Source organism: Anabrus simplex, chromosome 1 (assembly GCF_040414725.1).
Source record: "Anabrus simplex isolate iqAnaSimp1 chromosome 1, ASM4041472v1, whole genome shotgun sequence".
Taxonomy (NCBI): domain Eukaryota; kingdom Metazoa; phylum Arthropoda; class Insecta; order Orthoptera; family Tettigoniidae; genus Anabrus; species Anabrus simplex.
The window spans coordinates 993,778,321-993,806,286 of NC_090265.1; the positions used below are offsets into that span (position 1 = coordinate 993,778,321).

Sequence of the window (27,966 nt, forward strand, 5' to 3'; positions counted from 1 at the left end):
GGAAACGTGTGGTGGCGAACCAATTGGAGCATGGAGGGGAGGAGGTGCAGAGGCGTGTCTTCAAGCACGCAGTGTGCAGGCTTAGCATTGGCCAGCAGGTATTCATCGCTGATCGCGCGGAATTAGAAATGTCGCAACTTTTAGGCCCCGTAGTTAACGCCCTAATGAATGTTGGCACCCAAAATTGATGCCGACATTGTTTTTACGTATACCTCAATGTGTTTTCCAAGCTTCATCGCGATCAGCGACTTGACCATTGCCGATGTTCCCTTGTTAGCGTCGTACAGGAAATTAAAGCAATTTTCTTGTGAAATACTTCGCTAACCATATGAAGAGGCTTACAATAGAATTAAATTGGATTATAAAATAAAAATAATTAAAACAAAAAATGAGGCATGGAAAGCCATTTGCTCTGCACAACAAACCAGTAACTCTTGGAACATTGTATATAAAATAAGACGATCTCACAATTTCAACAATACTATCACAACCTTACAAACAGCGAGTGGATTCACAAAAACCATTCAAGAAACAGCAGAGGTACCTTTGGAGAAATTCTTCCCTGAAGAATCGCAAGATAACAACTTTCAGAAATATGTCATCCATGAACACTGCACCAGACACGATAAATGATTCAACGTGTAATCAACAAACAATGTGATAATAAATCCCCACGAATAGACGGAATTTCAGCCAATATAATAAAAAAATATCCAAAATCTGTTGCCCAAAACTATTTTTGAGTACATTTAATATGTGCCTGAAACTCGTGTTTCCTGACTGTTGGAAGGAGGCTGCATGAAAATTATTCCACAATCAAATTCTTCAAACAAGGCTAGTGCAAAATCTTATACGCCTATATGTCTATTGCCAGTGTTAGGAAAAATATTAGAAAAACTATTAATTGATCAAGTGATGTTCAACCTGCGCAGTAACAATCTTTTAAATGACAACCAGTTTGGGTTCACAGCACACAAGTCAACAGAGGATGCAATACAACTGGTAGTCGAATGGATAGAAGAGGTATTTACAGAAAGGAAGACTGCTCTGCTGATCTCGTCAGATATCTCAGGAGCGTTTGACAATGCCACCTTTGACAATGCCTGGTGGCCAAAAATATTGCATCTGCTGATGAAAAATCATGTCCTAGAATAATGTAATAATTAGAATTTTAATAATCAAAACTATCATCCCAAATGCAGCAGTTTATCAGGGAAAAAAACCTATAACGGATTTCAAGAAAGAAGAGAATATCATTCTTCGGCCATCTGCTGAGAACTCCTCAAGGTTAATACGCAGAATTTTGGAAAAGCTTTGGAAACAAAAACAACTACCTGTCTGGATAAAACAAGACATGAAAGAATTCGACATAACACTTTAGGATTTAAGAAATAAATCAAAGTAAATAAATTGAAGAATAATAAAATTAGATTCCTACCAAAATGTGATAAAAGAGAAACAACTAAAAGGGTATTTTCAGAAGAAGAACGACAACAAAGATCAGATAGAATGAAGAAATACTGGAAGAACAGAAAAGAAAAAAACCATAAAACATCATAGAAGACCGGACAGAAACTGACTACACTGGTCCAATGCGGCCGTAAAAGCACAATAATAATAATAATAATAATAATAATAATAATAATAATAATAATCGAAAAGCAAAGCTTACAATGGGCCGTTCTACATTTACCAAAAATGTCACAAAAGGCTGTCCTCAAGGTTCTGCGTGTAGTCCACAATTCTGGACAATTCTCTATGATGATTTACTGACTTTGGAATTACCTACTGACTGTCACATCATTGCTTATGCAGACGATGCCCTTCTCCTACTTAAAAGTAATGATGTTTCAGGTCTGACTTTTCAAGCTAATACAGCGCTGAATATAATTTACAACTGGGGATTTGAAAATAAATTGGAGTTCAACCCTCAAAAAACAAGCGGCATATTCATTACGAGGAAGAGAAAAGCTGAAGCACCCATAGTTCACATGAATGGACAAGCTATACCTAGGTGCTGTTTTAGACAGAAAACTAATATTCAGGGCTCACTTCAAAGCTCTGTCTACCAAAGGTAGCAAATTGCTGTCTGGCTTCACTATTCCTACCGGACATGGGGTCTTAATCCAGAACTATTAAAGACAATGTATCATGGAGCAGTTGAACTGTTATTACTGTATGGTGCATCTGCTTATAATGTATTGAAAAGGAAGTGAGTTCAAGCCAAACTAGCCCAAATTCAAAGAGGTTTTGTATTCAGAATTATTCGTGAATACCGTACAATATCCACGGGAGCAGCCTTTGTTATGGCGGGAATCCCACCTCTACATTTAACAGCCATTGCCAAAGCTGAGCTCACATTAACAAAAAAGGGTGTTTTGTATCTTAAGGGTTACTTCTGAGCTGCAAGCTAATGCATTGACGGCAGGTCACCCAAGTAAATTTGACAATAATCTTGTGTAAGAAATGTGCAACAAACAACATCATTACAATATTTATACAGATGGGTCCCAGATTAGCAAAGAAAAAGATGGTTGGTTTGTAGGATGTGCTTCGGTAGTGCTACAGAATAACGGTGAGGTGTATGCAGAAAAGTTTAGACTATCTCCCTCATGTTCAGTCTTTCAAGCAGAACTGAGCTATACAACAGGCAGTTATGTGAATTAAAAACACAGTTGTGCTGCGCAAATATTGAGTGAATCTCGGGCAGCATTGAAAGCAATCCAAGAAAAATATAACTTTCACCGGATAGCTGTTAATGAATCAGATCAAAAATGAGATGTATGGCTTTTCAGGCGTTTGCTCTATTAACCAGCATTTCGTCTTAGGTCTGACACTAGATTCGTCAGAGTGGGATGTGTCAGACCCTGCCCACTTATGCTGGGGTGTATGCAGGTGAACTTATCAGAAGCCTCTTATGTGGCACAGTCTGATAACTGCATACGGGAGATAAAACTCCACAATGGAATTAATGCCCGCCTAGCAATTCCAAATGGTAATTCTAAATTCCCATGGAGGGAATTAGATATTTTTCCACCAATAGAGCATATAAAAAATCAGATCAAAAATTAGATGTATGGCTTTTCAGGCGTTTGCTCTATTAACCAGCATTTCGTCCCTCCATGGGAATTTAGAATTACCATTTGGAATTGCTAGGCGGGCATTAATTCCATTGTGGAGTTTTATCTCCGGGATGCAGTTATCAGACTGTGCCACATAGGAGGCTTCTGATAAGTTCACCTGCATACACCCCAGCATAAGTGGGTAGGGTCTGACACATCCCACTCTGATGAGTCTAGTGTCAGACCTAAGACGAAATGCTGGTTAATAGAGCAAACGCCTGAAAAGTCATACATCTAATTTTTGATCTGATTTTTTATATGCTCTATTGGTGGAAAAATATCTAATTCCCTCCATGGGAATTTAGAATTACCGTAGCTGTTAATGTACGATCACACATATCAGGCTACAGTAAACATATCTGTATGAAATGGGTCACAGGGCATGACGGAGTAGAAGGAAATAAGAAAGCTGATGAACTTGTCCAAGCAGCTACTACTTCTTCTGATGCTATGTGGATATATGAAAAGTGTCCTGTGTCTCTGGCAAAAAAGAAACTGAGAGAGTATACACAAGATATGTGGAACAACCAATGAATCACCAGTACAAACGGCTGGCTAACAAGGGACTAGTTCTTTCCAAATATTCAACACAGACTACGAACTAGATTATTGCAACATGAACATATTATAACTCAGTTTCTGACAGGACATGGAAAATTTGGATCGTACTTCGAGAGGTTTAAATCAATAATCAGAAGCCCTGCAGCTGTACCTGTGAAATGCCACACACTGTTCCTCATCTTTTATTTGAGTGTCCAGTTTTTGACAGGAGTAGAAATGAATTATTAATGCATTTAAATATGTGTAATATTGAATACCAAGCACCTACCAAGCACTATGGTATTTCAGAGATGATGCTATTATAAAGTGTTTGTTAAATTTCTCCAGCTCATTTATAAGTCATCTCCATTTTAAATGTAATTTTCCTGTATTAACTTAGTCTCACTATCTATAGCCCTAATATACTACCGGTAAAATAGGATTTGTAACTGGATATTCAATAATAATAATAATAATAATAATAATAATAACTTGTGGGCTAGAAAAATGATCGTACTCTCATGATTAAATTCAAAGATGGCTCTCCTAGCAGTAAAATCCACACTCTTCTCCTGATTCTCGGCCTGTCTACAGCCTAACTATACACATTACAAACTATGCCTTGTTCTCTGCTCCTTAAAATTTCCCCTGATGTAAGTTCACAAACAGAACATCAGCCATGTTTATTAATGCAACTTACATGTGTCACTATTACTGTTTTATTATGCAAAACACTCCCTACACATGAACACTGAACACACTGTTTCAAATATCATGGAGAGATCTGCACTCATGCATTCAGTGGAACACTAAGGGTAGCGTGCGCCAACCAACAGCAAGTTCTACTTTCGTAGTAAAGTACTCTTGAAGTCAGCTTTTGGCGAGAGTAAATTACTTCCGAAGTATTTTAGTCCTTTCAGATACCCCTGGACTGAATTACTACAAGAGTAAAATGTTGAAGAGCACCATCTTGTAGTATATTACTAACGAAGTAAATAACGCATGAATATAGGATAGAATTTACTCTCACGTCGTGCATGGAGTAAGCTAGGTTTAGACATGTTGACTAATAGTAATATCGTGCCATATACGAGAGGAAAACGTTTCAAACGTGTTTATGGATTACTTAGATTATATTGATGATCTCGACGCAGAAAACTACTGGAAATGTAATAGTGCATACAGTGCCTGAAAGGCGAGAACTGTATGATGTGCACATGGAGAGTGTTTAAGGAACGTTTGGTCTTAGGAAGGAATCCTTTACTTTCCTTCTAAATCTACTTGCAGATCACTCACAGCTGATTTCCTGTCTTGATTTTGTTGTACCTCCCAAATTACAGTTGTGTACCCTACAAGTGTTTCGTACTGGAACATTTCAGTTAGTTGCCAGTGATCTAATTAACGTTTACTGCACGACTGCTTGCCATATCTTTCATCACATGGTTAAAGCACTAGTGAGGTTGAGAGGGAGGTACGCCTGCAAATGATAATTGTTCGGAAAATAAAATAAAATTCTTCATGTTGGTTCCCACACATCGTGGGTGCAACTGACCACACGGATATTACCATTTTTTCCCTCCCACTAACAAACTTTTCAGTTTTTAAAATTATTATTTTTGTACAATTTGCTTAACATCGCAACAACACATATATGTCTTATTACGATTGTAGGGAAGGAAAGGCCTTGGAGTGGGAAGGAAGCAGCCCTGGCTTTCAGATACAGACCCAGCATTTGCCTGGTGTGAAAGTGGGAAACAATTTTGTTCTGAATGTAGGCGATGTATATGAAAAAACCACCATCAGTTTTACTTTTTCCCCGCTTGTCCAAGACTTTCTGCTTTTTTTTAAGTCTCGCTCTTAAGTCCTTCCACAGAATTTTAACTTGGTCTTCACTGCGTTTTCCATCACTGGAAGCATTGAATTCTTGTCACGGCTTTTAATGAATTTCGTTTCTTACCCAGCATCTTTATCTTGTGTTTCTTACACTCTATATCCTTTGCATAGATCTTCATTATCTCTACTAACAAGCATTTATCTTTTTTGCTTACATTTTTCCCTGTTTCCTATCACGCATAAACTTATCTACTTAGATTTCTTTAAAGAAAGTACACAAACACAACCAAACTCCACGAGTAACGAATGCTACTTCTATAGTAGTAACTAAAAGAGTACATTGTACTTCAACTCTCCGGCGTTACTTCCAGAGTAAATAACTCCCGTAGTAATTTATTTCCGCAGTATGGACTTCTTTAGTCAACACCACTTCCGGACTAATTTTCTCTAAGATGGTGCACGCCACCCTAAGACAAGTACAACAGCATGTTAGCTCGTCCATCGAGCATTTACAGATTGATGCCAGATAAAATGAATATCAACGATCATACACTATCCACTAATGACAATTAACCAAATACATTCGCCGGGGACAGTTTTAAGGACTTACAAATTCTGGGGGAATCTCCTAAATGCCTAAGGCCAAGGAAAACTAGGTGTTTGATAATTAAGAGCTCAGATGAAATTTCACTTCTAGAGAAAGAAGTCACAGCAGAAAAATGGTAGCAACATACTTAACAATTGTGTGAAGGACAAGAGGTAGACGGTGAGGTTCTGAAACAAGAAGAGACTGGTGATGCTGATGAAATGGGAAACCCAATTTTGAGGTCAGAATTCAATAGAGCTCCGAGAGACCTAAATACAAATAAGGCATCTGGAATTGGTGACAGTGATAACTGATGAGTCAGAATTACCGATTGCCTAAAAAGAAAGCAGTATGGCAAAGCTATTCCATCATTCTTCAAAAATAGAGATTGTTCTGTGACTGCCAAAATTCACAGATCAAAACCAAATTGGTAAGGGGTATATTTTATATATGTGCAATGAACTGTAACTCATAGTATTAGGATAACAATGAACATGGATAGAAATCACTTAAATCATCTTTGCCATTTCCTTCTGGATTGATTCCCATATTAGAGAACAACATTACATTTTCCAGCTTTCACCATTACTAAAGTAACAAACAGGACTTCAGCACTAACATAAACAAACAGCTAGCATTATAGTACTATAGTTGTATAACCTATCATTCCTGAAAAATATAGATTTATGGTTGGGGCAACTGGCCTCCCACTTCCGAGGATCATGAAAGAGAAACATTAAATATCTTTAGTCCATTCTACTACAGCTATATTGAACTATAAACTATATTCATGTTACAGTGCTGGGAGAGAAAATTATGGTGACAGTGCTATAAGTTATGTTCAAGTGAAGAGACGTGGGAAATACGTAGTAAAATGCAAAATACGTCCTGAGCACAAGGTCAGATCCAAAAATTATACAGTCACACTAATGGCGGATGAGGAACAGTACTGCATAGATGTGTAGAATGCTATGTCTGTGCTGCATCTTCTGATGAGTGAATAAACTTAGCAAACACTGCATCTAGGCCTAAAAACTTCTTAAGTCTTTTGCTAATGAGTAGACACTCGAGGGAAAAAGTTAAATATGATAAAGATAAATATAACTTCATCTAGTTTTTTACAAGCTGAGTATATCAAGCTAAGCATGTCTTGGTGACATTTTAGTCACTCAATACATAAATGTCTTCGGGTGCTCTGATTTTTACCCCTCAGTTTATTGATTTGGCATGTATAACCTAAAACTTAGGCTGAGTTTGGATAATATTTTAAACACCAACATTACTATTATTTACAGTACCAGTAATGCATTTTCACTGCAGAGTGCAATTATATCATTTATTTCGTTAATTATTATAACTGAGCATACCACGAACCTACTACGCTGTCATAGCAGGAGGAGAGGTGATACTCCGACATGGTGCGTCCCAGGTGGCGGATAGTCCTTACCGGTTTACCGGTGGACTTGAGTCAAATAAAACAGCTCTCACGGACCAAACACACTCCACAATTTCATTCATCATCATACCGTATTTCATTAATCACCTTTCCAGATCACATCTAGAATTGTAAATCCTGACCATGATCAGAACACTGATCAGACAATCAACCAAACAAGGAGAGTCTTCTAATGAAAGAATCCACTGGCTTGGACATACAACATCGTAGAAAAGCCACCACTCGGATACAGTGGGGTGTCACTTAGAAGATCATGCTGAATCAGAGCGCCTGAAAGCGCAACAGACAAACTGCAGACACAAACTTACACTCTGTAAACCAGGGAAATTCTCTTTCTTTTCAACATTAAACATAAAATCAATAATGAAAATTGGAAAGTTGAAACACTTAACAGATGCAATGGATCAACACAGGATTCTAATAACAGCCTTTCAGGAACTTCGGAACACAGATGAGGACCCACTTAAATCTGGAGGATATCGTCATTACAAAGGACCTCCAGGAAAAAGAATAATGAAGAATGTCCCCGAATTTGGAATGGGATTCCTGGTCCATACCAGCATATTAGATTCAGTGGAGGACTTCTCATCAAACTCCCCAAGAACGGCAACCTTAACGATTAAAGTAGAGAACAAAATATATATACTGATTAATGTCCATGCCCCAACAAATGACAGAAACATGAAAAATAAAGAAGAAACTGAAATATTTTTGGAAGAGCTTGACCAACTGATACCAAATTTCCCTGACAACCATGTTAAAATAATGCTTGGAGATTTCAATGAAAAAACTGAACAAGAAAGAATGTATCACACAGTGGTACGTAAATGTCCAGCTGATAAATTGACAAACAAGAATGGTCAAAGACCAATTGAACTTTGCATTGACAGTGGGCTTATTCTTGAAACCACAAGATTTAAGAGAAAACCACACAAGTTAATGACGTGGAATTGCCCTAATGTTAGAATGGGTGAGTTTCAGATAGCAACGGATAAAAAGTACCACAAAGAAATCTATAATATCAAAGTCGCTCATGGGGTGGACATTGATTCAGACCACTATATTTCAGAGATAAAAATCAAGTTAAACCCAAAAAAGAAATACAAACCACTGAAATCCACTAAGAGGAGGAAATATGACCCCAGCTACTGAATAAATAATGCACTGTATTCAGAGAACTGTACCAGCTGTGCGCAATTGGGTGACGGACATTCATCCTGGTTCAAGACCGAAAGTGGAGTCCAGCAAGGCAGTGCACTATCCCCAATATTGTTTATCACCATCATGGATGACATAATGAAGAACGTCAAGAAAACCTCTGGTGAACTAAATGCAATGACCTTTGCTGATGATGTTATGATATGGGGAGAAACTGAGGAACAAATACAGTCGAGACTCAATGAATGGAAGGGTAAATTCCAGGAGTTCAATCTCAAGATAAGCGAACTAAAAACAGTAGTGATGGCAATAAACAGAGAGGGACGACCAGCAAACATCATGCTAGGAAACCATCCACTAGAAAGTGTGGAAAGCTTTACATACCTCGACAGTGTAATATCTCGAGACACACTAGCCACAAAGGAGGTGGCAAATAGAGTGGAGAAGAGCTCTCACTTTTACCAGCAAGTACAAACACTCCTCTGGGATCCCAAAGTACCAACAAAATCAAAGCTGATAATGTTCAATAAGTACTCAATACCAGTCTTAACCTATGGTATTGAAACCTGCACCCACACTAAGAAAGACTCACGAAGGTTGCAGGCATCCGAGATGGAAGTTCCATAGGTCCACAATTCCAAAAATCAAACTGGACAAGTTGAGGAATGTTGTGGTTAGGAAGCAAGCTGGGATAGAGACAACATTGTTAGATCGGATCAGCATGTCCAGACTGAGCTGGTTTGGGCACGTAATGAGGATGGAGCCAACAAGGACAGCATATGTTAACTTGGAGCGACATGTGGCAGGGAAACGGATGGTGGGAAGATCAAGAAACCACTGGATGGACATCATAAAGATGGACATTGCAGATCGGGGGAGGACACTGGAGGTTGTCATTAACAACAGAATGTATCTCAATAAGACAGAATGGAAGAGGCTCGCCAACAGTACCCGGGAAACTGGAACTGTAAAATGATTATGATGACGATGATGATTCAGGGAGATCCAAAACAAATCTAAGCGACAAACTGGAAACGATTATTGATAAACTGAAAAATTGATAAACCATTGCTAGAAGACAAGCAGCCAAAGAAATTAGAAGAATCAAGAGAGACCATCAAAAAGAAAACCTGAACATCATAAATGAGTCATTCAAACAACACAAGGCAAGGGCCTATTACAGGACATTTAGACAATATCGATCAAAGTATACTCCACTCACACTCGTGATGAAAAATAAACAAGGGAAACTAGCACAAAATAACCAAGAGAATGACAAAATTCTACCTGATCACTTCAAAGAATTACTAAATGCTGAAGAACCAAAAGAATACTTAGAATTTGATCCTTATCCAAACAATAAAACACGTCTAGAAAGGATTATACCACCAGATTCAATAAAGTAATCAAAGCAATTGGTTGGTTCAAGAACTACAAGGCAGCAGGAGAGCTTAAAGTGGTTGCAGAGCTGTGGAAGAATGCAAATAAACACTTCAAAACCTCCACAAAAACTTTACAGACATCTGGAATTCTGAACAACTGCCTGAAGAATGGAACACAGCTATAAATCATCCAATACAAAAAACAGGGTGATAGATTGGTTTCAAATAATTACCGGAGGATTTCTTTACTTGATGTCACATATAAGGTCCTGCCTAGAATTATCCTAACAAGAATTCAGGAACAACTCAACCAAGAACTTTGAGAATATTAGGGAAGATTTCAACTGGAAGAACTTGTCCAGATCAAATCATCAATCTTAAGTAAATCATAAAATATCAAGGAGTGAGAAACAAAAAGTTAGTCATCACTTTTGTTGACTTCAAGACAGCATCCATCGTAAGTCATTACTAGGGACCTGAAAAAGTAGCATCTATTTGTTTTAAAATTAGCATCTATTTTTCCAAAATTAGCATCTATTTACAAAGTTAAAATAATTGCATGGTATTATTAATTTTAACGATTCCAAGTTTACGAAGTGCAATTATTGTCCTTGGTTCACACACAATAAAAATTCATTGTTCAAAAGAAAGCATTGTCAGTACTTCGGCATGGCTTTTTTTTTTCAAACTGCACCATCTGTCTGTAACAACTGTGTTGTAATGAGACAACACACACTCGCTATCTACATTCTTCGTTGGGGTCCATAACAACTCAGAACAGTATTTAGCAAATATGCTGAACTCTGTCTGAACTGCAGTTAATGCAAGCAGGACATCACATTTTTCATTTTCTTTCATCTGGGGTTGAATTGCATGTTTCAGAGAACAGTAACCAGACCAGATATTGTTTCGTGAGAGATCTGTTATCAGATCTTTGCCAGCCGATGTTTGTTCGGTTGAGTGTACATGTGACAGAACTTTACCTCAAGGTGATTGTTTTTATTAGTGAGGTACAAGAGTAGTAGGGAAATAAAATACCACCATGAAAAAAAAAACTGGTCCCTTGCCAGGGTTACAAGAGAGATGGCATCCATACTTAGATGTGTAATGATACGGAATGTCATTGACTTGTCTTTGATTCTGTTGATCACGTGAATGATATTATTCAGAACAGTTGGCAGTTTTTTGCTCAAGGGTTTGGTCATTAGAACTTTGCAGTAAATGAAGCAGTGATTTGTAACATCTTTGGGTATGCGTTTCTCACCAGTCTTGCAAATCCCTTGAGAACACTGTCATACTCGAGCACCATCTGTACATATTCCATCACAGTTGCTTCAAGATATCCCAAGCAATGTGAGGTTTGAATTGGTAGTTGCAAAGATATCTTTACCCATGGAAGTGATTTTAAAGGTCAAAATTTGGTTGTTAATATAATTTTCATGAACAAACCTAAAAACTTACAATATACAGTAAAACTTCCCTATAACAGACACCTTCGGGACCGAAAAAAATATCCGTTATGAAGGGGTGTCTGCCCGCGAGAGGTTATGAAACTGGTACCATTAAACATAAGTTGGAACACAATAACCCATGTATTGTATGTGTTAACAATTCTCGCAAATGTACTTTTAATTGTATACTGTATACAGTATTGTACTATGTACTGCACTGCACTCACATGAGAAAGTTGTAGATGGGCTGCTGCAGCTGCGATGCACTGTATTAAAGAGACAAAAACACTTCTATGGAAACCTCTATTGAGCACACTGTACACTATTACCGTTCACCATGTTAAAATTAAGAAGAACGTATGAATTTTTGAAACTTCAGATCAGTATGTAGATGTAACAATATATAGCACAGTACAGTAAAACATTAGCACTTGAAAAAATCCGTAATGTTCGTTTGTTTTGTCCATTTCGGTTTAGCAATGATGTTTTCACTATGTGCAATTAAATCCTGGGTCAAATTTACACCTTTTTCATCGTTTTGTTTATAATAAAATTCTTTCAGTCGCTTAACAATGCCGAGAGCCCACTGTACGAGGTTATTGGCAGCACATTCATTTCCGTATTTTCTTCAAAGTTGTCATTAGCATCACCTTCACTCCCACTTTCGTCAGAATCTTCATTTTTGTCCCTCTTCCCTTGGATTGACTGAAGAATCGTTTTCGTGTCTCCACTCTCACACTCTGTTGGAATATCTGAATCAATTTCGATATAGGTGTTCACTTGTACACTGTAACCTGCTGCATTAATCAACTCTTGTGCTGTTTCCATGCTGTCAGGAAGGGTATCCGATTCTATTTCGGGATGTCCACCACTAGCGGGAAGCCCAGCTGTCAGAAAGCAGTTACGAATTGTTGAGGCCTTGACGTTTTTCCATGCATTGGTTATCCATGAAATTGCTTGGAGAACATTCAGTCCCTTTGTCAGTGTTAGAACGGTTACTTCATTCCCGTTAAGTTCTGATACTATGTGCTTCATCACTAACTGTCTGTACATAACCTTGAAGTTCTGGATCACTCCTTGGTCAAGCGGCTGAGAAACTGATGTTACATTTGGTGGGAGAAAGACGATCTTCACATTTTGCAACTTAATTGTATTCAGATGCGATGTTGCATTATCGAGGAATAATAACACTTTTCGCTCCTGGCGTATCATTTTTCTGTCCAATTGTCTTAGCCACTCTATCATTATTTCTCTGGTCATCCATGCTTTCCTATTCGCTTTCCATTCAATGCCAAACTTCGTAACGTCCATATTTTTAAGCACCTTGGTTTTGCAGCTTTTCCTATCACAAGGGGCTCCTCCCGTTCTCCACACATACTTATACATAACAAGACCGTAAGACGTTCTCCCGCAACTTTTCCACCAGTACAACGATTTCCTTTTGTTGGGTAAAGCACGGAAAAATAATCCAGTTTCATCGGCATTCAAAATATTTTCCGGAGCATACCCGTCTATGATTGAAGGTATTTTTTCTTGCCAGTTGTCAACAATCTCCATATCAACACTGGATGATTCTCCGCAAATCACTCTGAAGTTTATACCATGTAGCTTTCTGAATCTTTCTAGCCAGCCATTCGAGGCTTTGAAATCCCCAATACCTAATTCTGTCGCGAATTCTAACGCTTTTGCTTGTGTCATTGGTCCTGAGACAGGGACATTCTGACTTCTTATTTTAGCGAACCACTCTAGTGTTGCCTTGTCAATGAGAGCTCCACTACCATTTTGAAACAGTTTAATGCGCTGTTCGTTGCCATTTAAATGCCATTCTTTCACTAGTTCCTCTTGCTTTTTCACAATTTCAGCTGCCTGTGTCTTTCCAATCTTAAACAATTTGGACAGTTTACGCACACCACACTTCTCACGTTTATGATAGTCTATTATGCCTACCTTTTCTTTTAAAGTTAAAAACTTCCTCGGAGCCATGTTTACACACACTAACGTAAAATTGAACACATCAAAAGGCCACGAGTCAATGAAAAGTAACCTGACAGTGAAGGTACGAATTCCAGGGCTGTCGAGCATGTCAGATCACACAACTTCCGGAAGTGATAGCGTAGCTTAGTGTTGACTTCAAGAATGTGTACGGCCAGGATCAAAAGTTACGGTGTCTGTGATTCTTGGAAGTACCGGCTGTGCAAAAAGTAAGCGAATACATACTGTACAGGACACAAATACAGAAATTTTTGAAAAAGAAAGTGTCCGTTAGGAGAGGTTTAATTGGAGTTTCTCGTGGCTATGGTGTGTCCATGTCCGTAATAAAGGGTGTCCGTTAAGACAGGTTTTACTGTATATATAAGCTGCCTCTGTGGATCAGCGGTGGAGTGTTGGCCTCCGAATCCCAAGATAGCGGGTTCAAACCCGGCAGAGGTAGTCGGATTTTTGAAGGGCGGAAAAAAGTCCATTCGACACTCCATGTCGTACGATGTCGGCATGTTAAAGATCTCTGGTGACACATTTGGTGTTTACCCGACAAAATTCATTAAATCTCAGCCATAGACGCCCAAGAGAGTTTCGGTTTACTCGGTCTGCCATCTAGTGGGGGCCTAGAGTAAAACGGAACGTCGAAATTGACGAGCAGACAGCCAGATGGCGTCAAATTGAAATGTCTGCACACGGTAGCTGAGGCCATACGATTATTATTATTATTATTATTATTATTATTATTATTATTATTATTATTATTATTATTATTACTGTGTGTATATATATATATCTTGAAGTAACATTTCCCAATTATGTCCATTTTTTTTTTGTCAAGTTGAAGTGCATCTTAATCAGGGGAGTGTGTATGTGGTGGTTTTTTTTTTTTTTTTTTTGCGCACAGAAACTGACCATCAGATTAAATTCATAATGCTGCCTATTCGTACATGCATGTTTCGAGCACTTGGAACAGTTAGCTTTATTCAACAGTGACTCATCATCTCACTAATTCACTTGGTTCATTTAGTTTATTATTATTTAGCGTATGATGCTACAGTTGACAATCGACTATGTACAAGTTCTTAACATGCACACACACAAAAAATACTCTATATACATAAAATATGTATATATATATATATACAAACTCTACATTAGAAAGGTTAATGTGGGGGGGGGTCTTTCAGTCTCTTAGAGACGAATGTCCAGCTCTTCCAGCCAAGAGAGTGCCACAAGGGTCACTCGGTGAATGTCTTCGATGGAACCAGCAAAAGCTTGCAGAGGGCAGTCCTTCAGAATGTGCAGGATGGTTTGCACTTCAGCACCACAGTCTCACAAACTGGAGAGTCTTTCCAGCCCCACAGATGCAGAGCAGCAGCACTTCTTCCTACTCCGCAGCGTATCCTGTTGAGTGTGGTCCAGGTAGAGTGAGGAAGGTTGAACCCAGACAACTTTGTAGTTGGATCCCTGATGTTGACAATGGCATGAGGGTGTAATTGAGACCATTCATGTTTCCATATTTCATCAGGCTTGAAATGTGAATTAACTAATGCCTTTGACGTCTTCCAGGCAGGTTTCCATGACTCGAGTCTCATTACGGCATTTTCATCTGTATCCTGATGTATTGGGAGGTAACTGTTCTTCGCTATCCTGGTCCACAGTCTAACAAGGGCGGTTTGCCGTCTGATGTGAGGAGGCTGAATGTTGCTCAGTAATGGTAACCATTGAATAGGAGTAGAGCGCAATGTACCAGATACAATTCCCATTGTGTGTTGCAGTTGTACATCAACCAGACTACTGTGGTAGCTATTGAGCTGTACATAGGAGCATTTAGTGATTGATGTAGTTGGTCTGTCTAATGATGCACTCCTAGAGCCCAGTCCATAGGTCACCTGTGAATTGCATTTTCTTTACAACAAATCTATCCATTTTTACTAAATTTCAATTTTAAACACAAAGAAAATACTCTGTTAAGACTGTTAAGATCGTGTTTCACTTTCCCGTGCAAACAGTGGAATGAACTGGTTCTAGACAACTTTTTTTGTTGTTGTTAAGGAAGTCATACTTCCCAGTGTCGACTCAGTTAAGTGTTACTTGAAAGCTTTTCAGTCTGTTGAACATACAAGTTCAGTATGAATATTACACTATAACATATTTGTAAAAATATACACTATTAAACAGGGAATAAAAATACACATTATTAAAGAAAGAATAACATGTTTTGTTCTTAAAAGAATGTCTACTGATTCTCACACTCAGTAGAATTTTTTAGAATCTTGATAGAATCTGATTATCAAAATATGACTATACCTTGTAAACTGAAAAGCTTTTAAGTTACTTCTAGACAGCCTTGCAACACCTCCTGATATACCCCAACCATCACAGAGTTAAAGATTTTAAGATTACTGCTAGATTTTGTTGGGAACTATTCTCACGAGATATCTGCTGGTTGTGCTAGTAACTAGTCTGATGCAATTTCCACATCAAAACTGAAAATCTGTCAAGATGGTCCCTCGGTAAGTGTTGAATCTTGCTCTCCAGATGAAGTTGGGTATTAGAAACAAGCTCATTGTGGGCTGAAAAGAAATGTATATAGAAGACTGGGATTGATGAGAGAGAGAAATCTATTTGTAGACAGCAGTGTAAGAAGCTGTGGAGATGTCCTGGTCTTTTTTTGTTTCCTTTCTATTTCTTTCTTCACACACTGACCTGTCATTTTGTTTACCCTGTTGTGTGTTCTTTTGATGTTCGTGTTTTTCAATATGTGGCTTGTTTTGCACTTGTTTGTCCTTTCCAATAGTTAGAAATGCTGATGTGGTGGTTTTCACTGAGAGTAGTAAAGTATTCATTTAAAGGGATAAGATCAAACTGATGTAGCTGTGATTGGATATTGACCAAAGGAAGGCAAGCCTAGTTGTAAATTTATCGACTATATACCATCTCAGGTTGCATAACTCAGCAAGTATGCCAGTGATAACTCTGCCCTTCTCAACCTCAAAAAGACTCAAGTTATTATTATCGGTTCACGGGGATTATTGAATTCATTGTCTAGAAACATGCTATTCCTCCAGTGACTTCAAATGCAGCCGTAATTCCGTTTAGTAAATCAGTGAAGAACCTCGGTATGACTCTGACTGAAACTCTTGACTGGTCTGCACTTGTAAGTAATACTTGAAAAAAGATGTATGCAACACTATACCAACTCAAACGGCATAAGGACATTTTGACACAAGACTTCAGGAAAAAACTTGCTGGACTGTTATACTATCAGCACGTGACTTCTGCGACATGGTCCTCGTTGATGCCACTAGCGAACAAACTATAAAACTGCAACGAGCATTGAACGCCAAGTCTTCGGTGTGCTTTCAATTTGAGTTACAATTCTCACGTAACGCCTTGCTACAAAGCTCTTTCCTGGTTGTAACCCAAAGGGCGGTTAAAGTTACATGTACTGACGTTGATATATCGAACTCCACATGAAAATCTCTCCCTGTGTACAGTATATCTTCAAACTTTCATTTTCTGTCCACATTCAGTCGTAATTATATCTGGCTCTTCCCTCCCTGTTCCTGTTAACCACTCTTCTAATTACAATAATTCCTTCATTGTGACTGGGTTGTGACTCTGGAATACACTTCTAGCTGATGTTAGGAACTGTAAGACGAACAAAAATTTTAAGACTGCTTGCAGAGATTTCCTTCTGAATGCCGCTGACTAGTTCCTGTGACTGGCGATATGTGATAGACTGTGCGGTTGGGCCATTATGTTATGTAAGCATACATGCCAGCCTTTCCGATTTAGACGGGAGACTCCTGATTTTCAACAGTTTTTCCCGCCCCCCGATTATTCTGTTATTTCTTCTGATTTTAGCTTAATTTTTTGGTGAACTTCAAACATTTGTTTTCATATCCTGCCATTTCAGATTTGTACGCCAGTGGGTGGAAGACCTTTGCTCATTGGCCGCTTTCAAATGAAATATTGACGTTTATTAATACAAGAAATGCGAGCGAATGTGCGATGTTTATTGAAACCTGTATATCGCGATGAATATATTGATTGTCACTCTCTTGTTCTCGCGTGCTATGTTCGTGTTCGTTCACATCAGTCTAGTCAATTGTAGAGACTAGTCACTAGATTTGGAGTTTTTAAAGTAATTTAGCAACTGAATTTCAAAGATAGCAACTAGTGAATTTTCTAGAGATTTTAGAAGCCATTTGGAGACAGTTCTGGTGAATTTTAATTTATTACTTGATAAAAATAGCATTACGCGGGCTCGTGATGCAGTATATTAATCTACTCTATCATGCTACTCTATCTGAGTGCATGACTGATTCACATGTGTGGAGCAGGAGTTCGTACTATTTTTCGGAAAGCTTAGCAGAGACCGACCATCTCAGTCGCATACTTCCTGTGGGGGAATAGAGATGTGTAATTTTTAGCCTTGTGGCCTCGTATAGCAACAGTCGTGTTTTGAGAAAATAAGTGTTATAATATATACCATAGTACTCCTGTATTGTGCAAGACACATAGAATAAGCACTTTTGACTAATTGTATCTCCTGATTTTTGCTGATTTTCATATCAAAATCTCCTGATTTTTGGTTTTGTAAAGTTGGCAGGTATGTGTAAGTGACTTTGTGATTTCAAAATTAAAATATGCAGTTATTTTCTATAACTAATAGCATCACTTACTATTTTTGTTATTATTATTATTATTATCTACAATACAGTCATTCGACCAGTACTTCTGTATGGTTCTGAGACATGGAGTATAACCAAGAGAGAGCAGCAGCAGTTGCAAGTCTTTGAGAATAAAGTTTATAGACAAATATTTGGCCCATGGGATCCTATCTCTCAGAGTTGGCAGAAAAGATCTAATGAGATTTACACCCTCTTTCAACAACACACTGTAATGGGTGTGATAGGATCCAACAGACTGTGCTGGGCTGGACATGTATTGAGGATGCAGGATAACAGAGCACCAGTAGATCTATACAAGGGATCTCTTAATGGGAAAAGAGCTTCAAGAAGACCCCGAAGCACCTGGAAGAAGGGGATCGACAAGCTATGCCGGACCCTCCGAATTGATAACTGGGAAGAGCAGGCTCAAGATTGAAAAGGATGGAAGAGGATTGTTAGATCAGCACTGGAACTTCACATCCCTCCTGAACCCACGGAGTGAGCGAGTATTATTATTATTATTATTATTATTATTATTATTATTATTATACCCTGAGGGTGGGGGACGCAGACGAAGAATACACCCATGGTATCTCCTGCCTGTCCTAAGAGGGGACTAAAGGGAGGAAACCATGGGATGATTGAATTAGTACCATGAAACTACTTGTGATTTTTACCATCACGCGGGGAGCACCCTGGGTCACCTTTACTTATGAGTAGTACCACTATGTTAGGTACACAATAGGTTTGTGATAAGTAGCCGCAGAGAACGGTTCATTGTGGGTTTCCAGTACCTGTGATTAGTACCACTATATGCAGAATATTACAGGCTTATGTTGTGGATGATTTATACCATATGTGAGAAACACCACGGGTCTGGGTGTTACCTGTGAATAGTACCACTATATGAGCGACACCATTGGTCTGCGTTTCCTGTTATTTGTACCTGCTGTGTGAAGAAAACCACGGGATAGTACGAGTCCCTGTGATTAGTGCACCTACGTGATTTTGCACCATGGGTTTGCGTTGCCTACGAATGGCACCATTAAGTGAGAAACACCATAGGTCTGCGTTAGCTGTGCGACGTACAGTACTTGTGAAAAGTACCATAATGTTTGCAAAACCGTGAGTTTACGCTACTTTTGATCAGTACTGCAACTTCAGAAATACCATGATTCCACTTTAGTAGTGATAAGTACCATTATGAGGGACCGTTTACTTGGATTTTGAACCCCTGTAGACAACAAGCATCATCGATTCAGGATTGTGCTTTGGAAGCTGTCCCTGTGTCAGTAATATAGTTTCTGGAAAGGTGAGGCATTGCAGGTCGGATTCACTGATTGTTTTAAATTAATATTCATCCATTCATTCTTCATCATCAAGTTTTGAATTCTAGTCGATGAATTTTGGACTTTTAAATTGTCACTGCATTTCGTCTCATTACGGGCCAATTACCTAGATGTTAGGCCCCTTTAAACAACAAGTATCATTATTATTATGTCCGGCTCCATGGCTAAATGGTTAGTGTGCTGGCCTTTGGTCGCAGGAGTCCCAGGTTCAATTCCTGGTAGGATTGGGAATTTTAACCATCATTGGTTAATTTCTCCAGCACGGGGGCTGGGTGTATGTGTCGCCTTCATTTTTTCATCCCCATCACGACGCACAGGTCGCCCACGGGAGTCAAATTGAAAGACCTGCACCTGGCGAGCCAAACATGTCATTGGACACTCCCGGAAAAGCCGTATGCCATTTCATTTATCATTACTACTACTACTACTACTACTACTACTACTACTACTACTACTACTACAGTTAATAATGTGTATGTGTGTTGAATTTAATCTTTCAATTCGTGTTCATAGAATTTAAGTAGTCAATGTTTATGCCATACTTGTTTTATGGCATATTATGTATAGGCCTAGTACAGTAGACTATATATCCTTTATGATGTATTGTTTCCAGTTGCTTTATATATTTCTTTGTTGGATGCGCTTTGCTAACTTATTATATACATTCATGCTCAGAAATTAAGGATAATGCTAATACATGGTGAAACAATGCTATGGTGGGCTGTTTGCGGTTTTAAATCACCTCAGGGTGTGGCCATGTGGTGCATTTGACCTGTGGTCGTCGCACGGTGGCGCTGGCAGCAGTTCAAATACGTAGAGGTGTGTTGGTGCATGTCAGAGTATGGTGCAGCGAGTAAGCGTGCAGATGTTTTCAGACATGCTAATGGTGACTGTATGGTGAAAATTGCTCAACGAACACATATTGATGACGTTATGAGGGGTAGAATAATAGGGCGACTGGAGGCTGGTCAAACACAGCAGGTCGTAGCACGGGCCCTCCATGTTCCACAAAGTGTGATCACAAGATTATGGCAACGATTCCAGCAGACAGGAAACGTGCCCAGGCGCTACAGTACGGGACGTCCGCAGTGTACAACACCACAAGAAGACTGATATCTCACCATTAGTGCCCGCAGACGGCCACGGAGTACTGCAGGTAGCCTTGCTCGGGACCTTGCCAGAGCCCGTAAAGCCTGGTGTCAAGAACACAGTACATGGTCATTGGAACAGTAGTGCCAGGTTATGTTCACGGACGAGTCCAGCTATAGTCTGAACAGTGATTCTCGCCGGGTTCTCATCTGGTGTGAACCAGGAACCAGATACCAACTCCGTAATGTCCTTGAAAGGGACCTGTATGGAGGTAGTGGTTTGGTGGTGTGGGGTGGGATTATGATTGGTGCACGTACACCCCTGCATGTCTTTGACAGAGGAACTGTAACAGGTCAGGTGTATCGGGACGTCATTTTGCACCAGTATGTCCGCCTTTTCAGGGTTGCAGTGGGTTCCACCTTCCTCCTGATGGATGATAACGCACGGCCCCACCGAGCTGCCATCGTGGAGGAGTACCGTGAAACAGAAGATATCCGGCGAATGGAGTGGCCTGCCTGTTCTCCAGACCTAAACCCCATCGAGCACGTCTGGGATGCTCTTGGTCGACGTATCTCTGCACGTCTTCAAATCCCTAGGACACTTCAGGAGCTCCGACAGGCACTGGTGCAAGAATGGGAGGCTATACCCCAGCAGCTGCTCGACCACCTGATCCAGAGTATGCCAACCCGTTGTGCGGCCTGTGTACATGTGCATGGTGATCATATCCCATATTGATGTCGGGGTACATGCCCAGTAAATGGTGGTGTTTTGTAGCACATGTGTTTTGGGACGGTTTTTCTCAACTTACCACAAATACCGTGAACTTACAGATATGTTTCATTTGTGTTCACTATGTGCCTATGCTATTAGCACCAGTTTTTTGTAGTGCCACGTTATGTGACACCACAATATGCAGTTATCCTTAATTTATGAGCATGAGTGTATTTTTCTAACTTATCTCGTTTGCGTATCTAATTCAGTGATAGTTTTCTTTATTATATTGTAATTTTATGGTTAAGTATAAGAGAGGACCATAACCCTAACTTCGCCACTGTTAAAGACCAAAAAATAAAAAATAAATAGATAGATAAATAAGTATATACATAAGAAAATAAATAAATGATGAGATAATAAATTGCAATAAAACAATTGTCTATTATGTCACTTTCATGAAAAAAATTCTTCAACATTTATTTTTTCTTGTGTGCTGTGTTGGTGTTGCAGGTATACGTGACCACAGAAAGCAAGTTCAACACACTAGCTGAACTGGTCCATCACCACTCCATGCATTCTGATGGGCTCATAACGCAGTTGTTATATCCAGCTCCCAAGCATAACAAGCCTACAGTTTTTGCTCTCAGTCCAGGTATGGCACTCTTAGCTAATACTGTGTTCCATTCAAAAGACATGTTTGCAATTTTACCTGTTTATTACTTGATTCAAGGAACGCTATGGATGTGCATTTTAACATTGATTTATACTGGCAGAAAAAATATCGAAACACCATTAAATAGGAATGTAGAATATGGACATTTTGGCAAAATATGAAGTCCCGATTCGCATCGTATTACATCTGTATAAAAATACCTTGCTTATCGTGTCGCAAATTTTCGCTGTCACCGCTTAGTACGATACATTTTTCCTAGCTCTGAAAATGTTATTTGTCGTCCCTTGTTAACCAAACATGATTTTCAGCTTGGGTAAGATCTGTCGCCACAGTTGCGGGATTACGGAAAAAGGCCTAAAATTCCTGAATTTCACAGGATAAGTTGAACGTTCAGGGAGCAAGCTGTTTACCTCAGGAATGTTCTATTTTGCTTGCCGCTTAGCAGCAAGATTGCTGAATAACACTGAGTAGGTTTGTGCTCGTATTTTGTATTCCATTCAGAAGTTAGAAATTTATTTTGTGTTGAGTGGTATAGTGAAGTGTAGGGAATATTTGTAGTATGATAGGTAGTCTATATCTGGATTAGGAACATATCAGCATACCTATAGCATCACGAATTTTCGCTGTTACCGTTTACGAGTACGATCATGATCACATTTTTCATAGCCCTGAAAATGTTATTTGTCATCCGTTGTGAAAGAAACGTGGTTTACAACTCGGGTAAGAACCGTCGCCACAGTTGCGTCATTACGGAAAAGAGCTTGTTTATGCTTGTATTCCATTCAGGTTAGAAATTTATTTTGTGTTGAGTGGTACAGTGAAGTTTATTCGCGTGCTACGGTAGCCTGTATCTGGATTAGGAACATAATCATGTGAAATTGAACAGCGTGGTGCATATTTGTCTTGTGATAGCCTAGGTATGGATACAGAAAGAGTGAAATTCCTTTCTAATGAAGACAACATTAAAATCTTTCAGAAAGTGGACTGGCATCCGCATCTTTAAGCATGCAGAGGTCACGAATGATGAACTCGCACCTTTGATTTTCGACTCGATCGATTAGACTTGTCGAAGTTTATCAAAATGGTGGCCAACGTCATTCTGTCGCAGTTACACATGTCCGAGTATAACTTCAAATTCATTGTCTAAGAGTGTAACCAGAAAATAATATTTTATAACCCACTGGTCCGAAATAAAAGGCTTCTACTAACATTTGGGTGTTTTTTAGTTTGTTATTTGCTTTACGTCGCACCGACACAGATATGTCTTATGGCGACGATGGGTTAGGAAAGGCCCAGGAATTAGAAGGAAGCTGCCGTGGCCTTAATTAAGGTAGAGCCCCGGCATTTGCCTGGTGTGAAAATGGGAAACCACGGAAAACCATCTTCAGGGCTGCCGACAGTGGGGCTTGAACCAACTATCTCCCGATTACTGGATACTGGCTGCACTTAAGTGACTGCAGCTATCGAGCTCGGTAACATTTGTTTTAGAAAGAGTGTGATCTGCAATAATACTTGGATATTTTTATTGGCCCCCTTGCATATGTTTTCATATTAGTTGTTTGGTGATTTTCACACTGTTCAGTGCACTTGTTATTTTATAAGCCCCAGCAGAAAAGGTTTTTGTATTTGTTCTCTCATGTTTTTCACGCCTTTTAATACTTTCCTCTTATCTTGAGAAATGGTAGATATAGTTTTCATTGTTCTCACGGATACACGACGTAAAATGCCATCGTGTCTGAAAAAATTGTATCTAATGTTTCCGTATTCCTGTTGGATAGTTTTTAGTCGTTATATGCAGAAGTAAGTTTTCTCGCTTAACACGTTCATTTGTTTGTTTTAACAAAGTTTTACTGTATTTAGTTCATTATAATCAATTATAGGTATAAGACTGCAGGTTAATATCCGTGAGAGAAAATCAATTATAGGTATAAGACTGCAGGTTAATATCCGTGAGAGAAAAGCCATTGCAAACATGCCATGCTGGACAATTACGAACTGGTGTAATTGCCTGACTATCAAATGCAGGCGTGCAAATGTGCATCCATTGTGTCATACAGGTACCGGATGTCAGCATGTGGAATGGAGTTCCTTGCCTGTTGCACTTGGTCGGTCAATACAGGGACGGTTAATGCCGGTTGTTAATGACGCTGGAGTTTTCGTCAAATGATGTCCCATACATGCTGGATTGGGGACAGATTGGGGGATTGAGCAGGCCAAGCCAATATGTCGGCACTCAGTAGTGCACGATGGGTTACAAGAGCGGCATGGGAGCGTGCATCATCCTGTTGGAAAACACTCCCGGGAATGCTGCTCATGAATGGCAGCACAACTGGTCGAATCACCAGATGGATGTACACATCTCCAGTCAGGGTGCAGGGGATAACCATGATAGTGCTCCTGCTGTCATAGGAAATTGCTTCCCAGACCAGAACTCTCTGTGTAGGTCCAGTGTGTCGATGCCGTCAATAGTTGGAATGCAGGTGCTCACCTGGTCTCCGTCTAACCAACACACGGCCATCACTGCCACCAAGGCAGAACTGGCTTTCATTGGAAAACATAATGGATCTCCACTCCATCTCCTATGAGCTCTCGTTTGACATCGCTGAAGTCGTAGACGGCGGTGGTTTGGGGGAAGTGGAATGGACACCGCAGATTGTCTGGGTCTGAGCTGTTGTTCAAGTAAACGATTTAGAACAGTTTGATGCATCACTATCGTGCTAACTGCCGCTGGAATTGCTGGTGCAGACGCAGTCTGTTGCGCCACAGCTGTACGCCGAATACGGCGGTCCTCCCTTTCATTGGTGCCACGGGGACGTCCGGAGCCTGGTCTTCTTGTGAGTGTACCTTTTCGTGACTACTGTTGCCAGCACACGTGCACAGTGGAGACATTCCTGCCAACTCGTTCTGCAATAGCGTGGAAGGAAAATCCACCTTCACGTTGCTCTATTATACAGCCTCATTCAATCGCAGTGAGATGTTGATACTAGCCTCTTCTTCATCGTAAAGGTATTCTTGACCCACTCACAGTCACTCTGTCCAATCTAACAGGTAACTAATGCTCTCGCACAGTACAGCCCGTATTTAAAGAAAACCTGATATGTTACGTCATAGGGCCACTACTAGCGCCACACAAATGCAGTTTGTGAGAAATTTGGCTCAGCGTCATCTTACAGATGTATAAACACGCATACCAACATTCGTTAATCTAGCACAACCCCTTCTTGGTGTTTGGATATTTTATTCCACCAGTATATATTGCATTAAAATTACATGTACCTATGAGAATGTTGAAGTCATTTGAGCTACCTGTTTTTTTTCAAAGACATAATTTTTTTAGGATTTGGTTTAAAATACTGTATCTAATTTCTGGTGTTTGACCACACAAGTGTATTACATGCCTATGACATAATTAAAGAAATGGGTAAGATATGAGTAGAACCAACTGATCAAAATAAAGCGTATAACTTCTTAAGTCATTAAGCCTTAAATATAAAATGTTCTGTTCAACATTCTTATAATAAGCAGAGCAAGTATATCTTACACAGGTCCTGATGCTCTTCACTCATCATCCAGGTCGGACAATGTATTGGCCCCCTGTGGCAAGTTGTCAGATACCAAAGCATTGTGAAAAAACATGTTGGATGGGTGAACATATTGTGTTGCTGACTTCTTGTCACGAAACTTGGCTGCCTTGATTAGATGGGCACATTTAGGAGGGTATTCCAAAGGGAATGAAGCTGTATTGGGGCATTTTATGGCAAACTCTGACATTATTAGACCATTTAATGTTTTGCTACATTGAACCACTTCTAGCTTATCTTGAGATTATTTAAGAAAACTATACTGGGAGATAGCAAGCTTCTCTTTGTTCTTGTTGAGGACACACTTTTTGAACAAGGGTTTGAAGTGTCTTGTGAAATCAAAAATCATGTACTGAGTAACTCGCATCACCATAAATTTCTTGGGAGGTTGCCCGTACCATCTTATGCTAGTCACTTGGCACATGCACTCTCATGTTTCCCTTTCTGTATTTCAACTATTCCAAAAGAGCAGTCACAGGGCAGAAAGCTATGACCTGGTTCAGGGTAATAATGCTGTATGTTCCTTAATTCTCCCTGTTGCACTTGCGTCAAACAGGACTGTGTGAGCATATGGTTTGTTCTGAGCGCTACAGTTATCAGAAAATATCACAAGATCAGTAATGTTATTGTTAAGTATATTGTTTACAAAATGGTGGATGAAACTTCTTTCTGACCATTTCCTCAAATACATATAAAATAGCTTTTTTGAAAACTGGTGACAATGCGGGAACTGTACTCCTACAGTTGACTGGTGGTGGTGGTTGTGGTGGTGGTGAGTATTGTTTTAAGAGGAAGTAAATTATAGAGCGTTTCAACCTTAAATTGCAGTACAGCGTAGATGGAGCACACTGTTGCGAAATCGACTCGTCAAGACCACGCTCGAGTGTGACTCAAACAGGGCCTCACACTTCCACATTTTTCGTTTGTAATTTTGTAATTTTAAGTTCATTCATTCATGAATTTATATTTGTAGGATGGTAAAATAAATACAACTTACCTTAATCACTGGCATTGCTCTCAGACACTGGACGTACACCTTCTTTCCTTTTTGCAAGGCCTGATGTTCCCGCTTTGGATGAATCGGGTTCGGAAGATGAACTTGAGGATGATCCGGACGATGAAGAAAGTCGTATTAAAAACTTTTCATCGTCGACATCGTCCTGTAATTCGTCTGCTTTCCACAAATTGCTTTCATTTTTCTTTACTTTGTTCACGTAATTTACCCAATTGTCTAATGTTTTTATGGCATAAAAATGTTATTTCAGCATTTGGAACAAAACCATGTTCATTACCCGCGTGGACTAACGCAAATCACAGTCCTCGGCTTTTCGGTGGCCTAAGTCCCGAACTCACCCCTTCAATGGCGGTCTGCCGTGCACTTTTCACCGTCGTATCCTTCCGTTCTTTTGTCACTGTCTGCCCAATATTTACCCACGATTCAACTGTGTAAATTATAGCTTTATTTTGTGCCCTCAAACGTTTTATCTCCCTGAGATATCTGTGCCTCCAATTAATAATTTCATCGGTTTCAGTGAAAGCTGCTTTATTACCCCGTCTTAAATAACGGAAGCCTATGTCATGTAAGAAGCGATACAACGTAATCTCCCTGAGATATCTGTGCCTCCAATTAATAATTTCATCGGTTTCAGTGAAAGCTGCTTTATTACCCCGTCTTAAATAACGGAAGCCTATATCATGTAAGAAGCGATACAACGTAGTTTTGGAAAATCGTGGCAAAGAATCTTCTCCATTTACCCGACTCAAAATCACGTTCAATGTCCGTGGTATGTTAGCAAATAAAAGAGAGTGAACCACCCGACGCACTCTACTTCGCACAGTTTAATCATATTCAATTTTCCTTGCATTTTTCTGCCGTCCTTCTCTTTTTTGCTTTTTTTAGCGGGAGTTCATAAAGGACCATGTGTGTGTTCCTTCCTTATAGCATAGATTGTTCTTTCGGAATAACTTGTAGCTTTAGCTGTTTCACTGACTGCGCTGCTCATATTCATAGTCTTTAAAAAATAATCCAGGACACTCATTATAATATTGCGTTCTTTTCCCCTGAGTTTACCTACGGAACGCTTCTTTTTAATTTGACGATCCATTGTACATCCTTCTGCACTTTGTCTTCGAACGAAGAACCTCCGCACGAGCACGAGTACGAACTGACAACTACACAGACTACACAAACACAACAAACACAATCCACTTGTCCTTAAGAACTATACATTTATCACTGATCTTTTCCGGCCCCATGGCTTAAATGATTAGCTTGCTAGCCTTTGGTCCAGAGGGCCCCGGGTTCGATTCCCGGCCGGGTCGGGGATTTTAACCTTCATTGGTTAATTCCATGGTTTGGGGGCTGGGTGGGTG

The 27,966-nt window shown here is 39.5% G+C and overlaps 1 protein-coding gene across 9 annotated transcripts in view; it reads left to right on the forward strand.

Annotated features, from left to right (window-relative positions):
• Abl (tyrosine-protein kinase Abl) overlaps positions 1-27,966 on the forward strand; it is a 520,947-nt gene that overhangs the window by 62,411 nt on the left and 430,570 nt on the right. For all 9 annotated transcript variants that reach the window (XM_067136890.2, XM_067136892.2, XM_067136891.2 and 6 more), the window contains one exon: positions 21,850-21,991. In XM_067136890.2, coding sequence (XP_066992991.2) covers positions 21,850-21,991 — 142 coding nt within the window. The remainder of the gene's footprint in view (positions 1-21,849; positions 21,992-27,966) is intronic.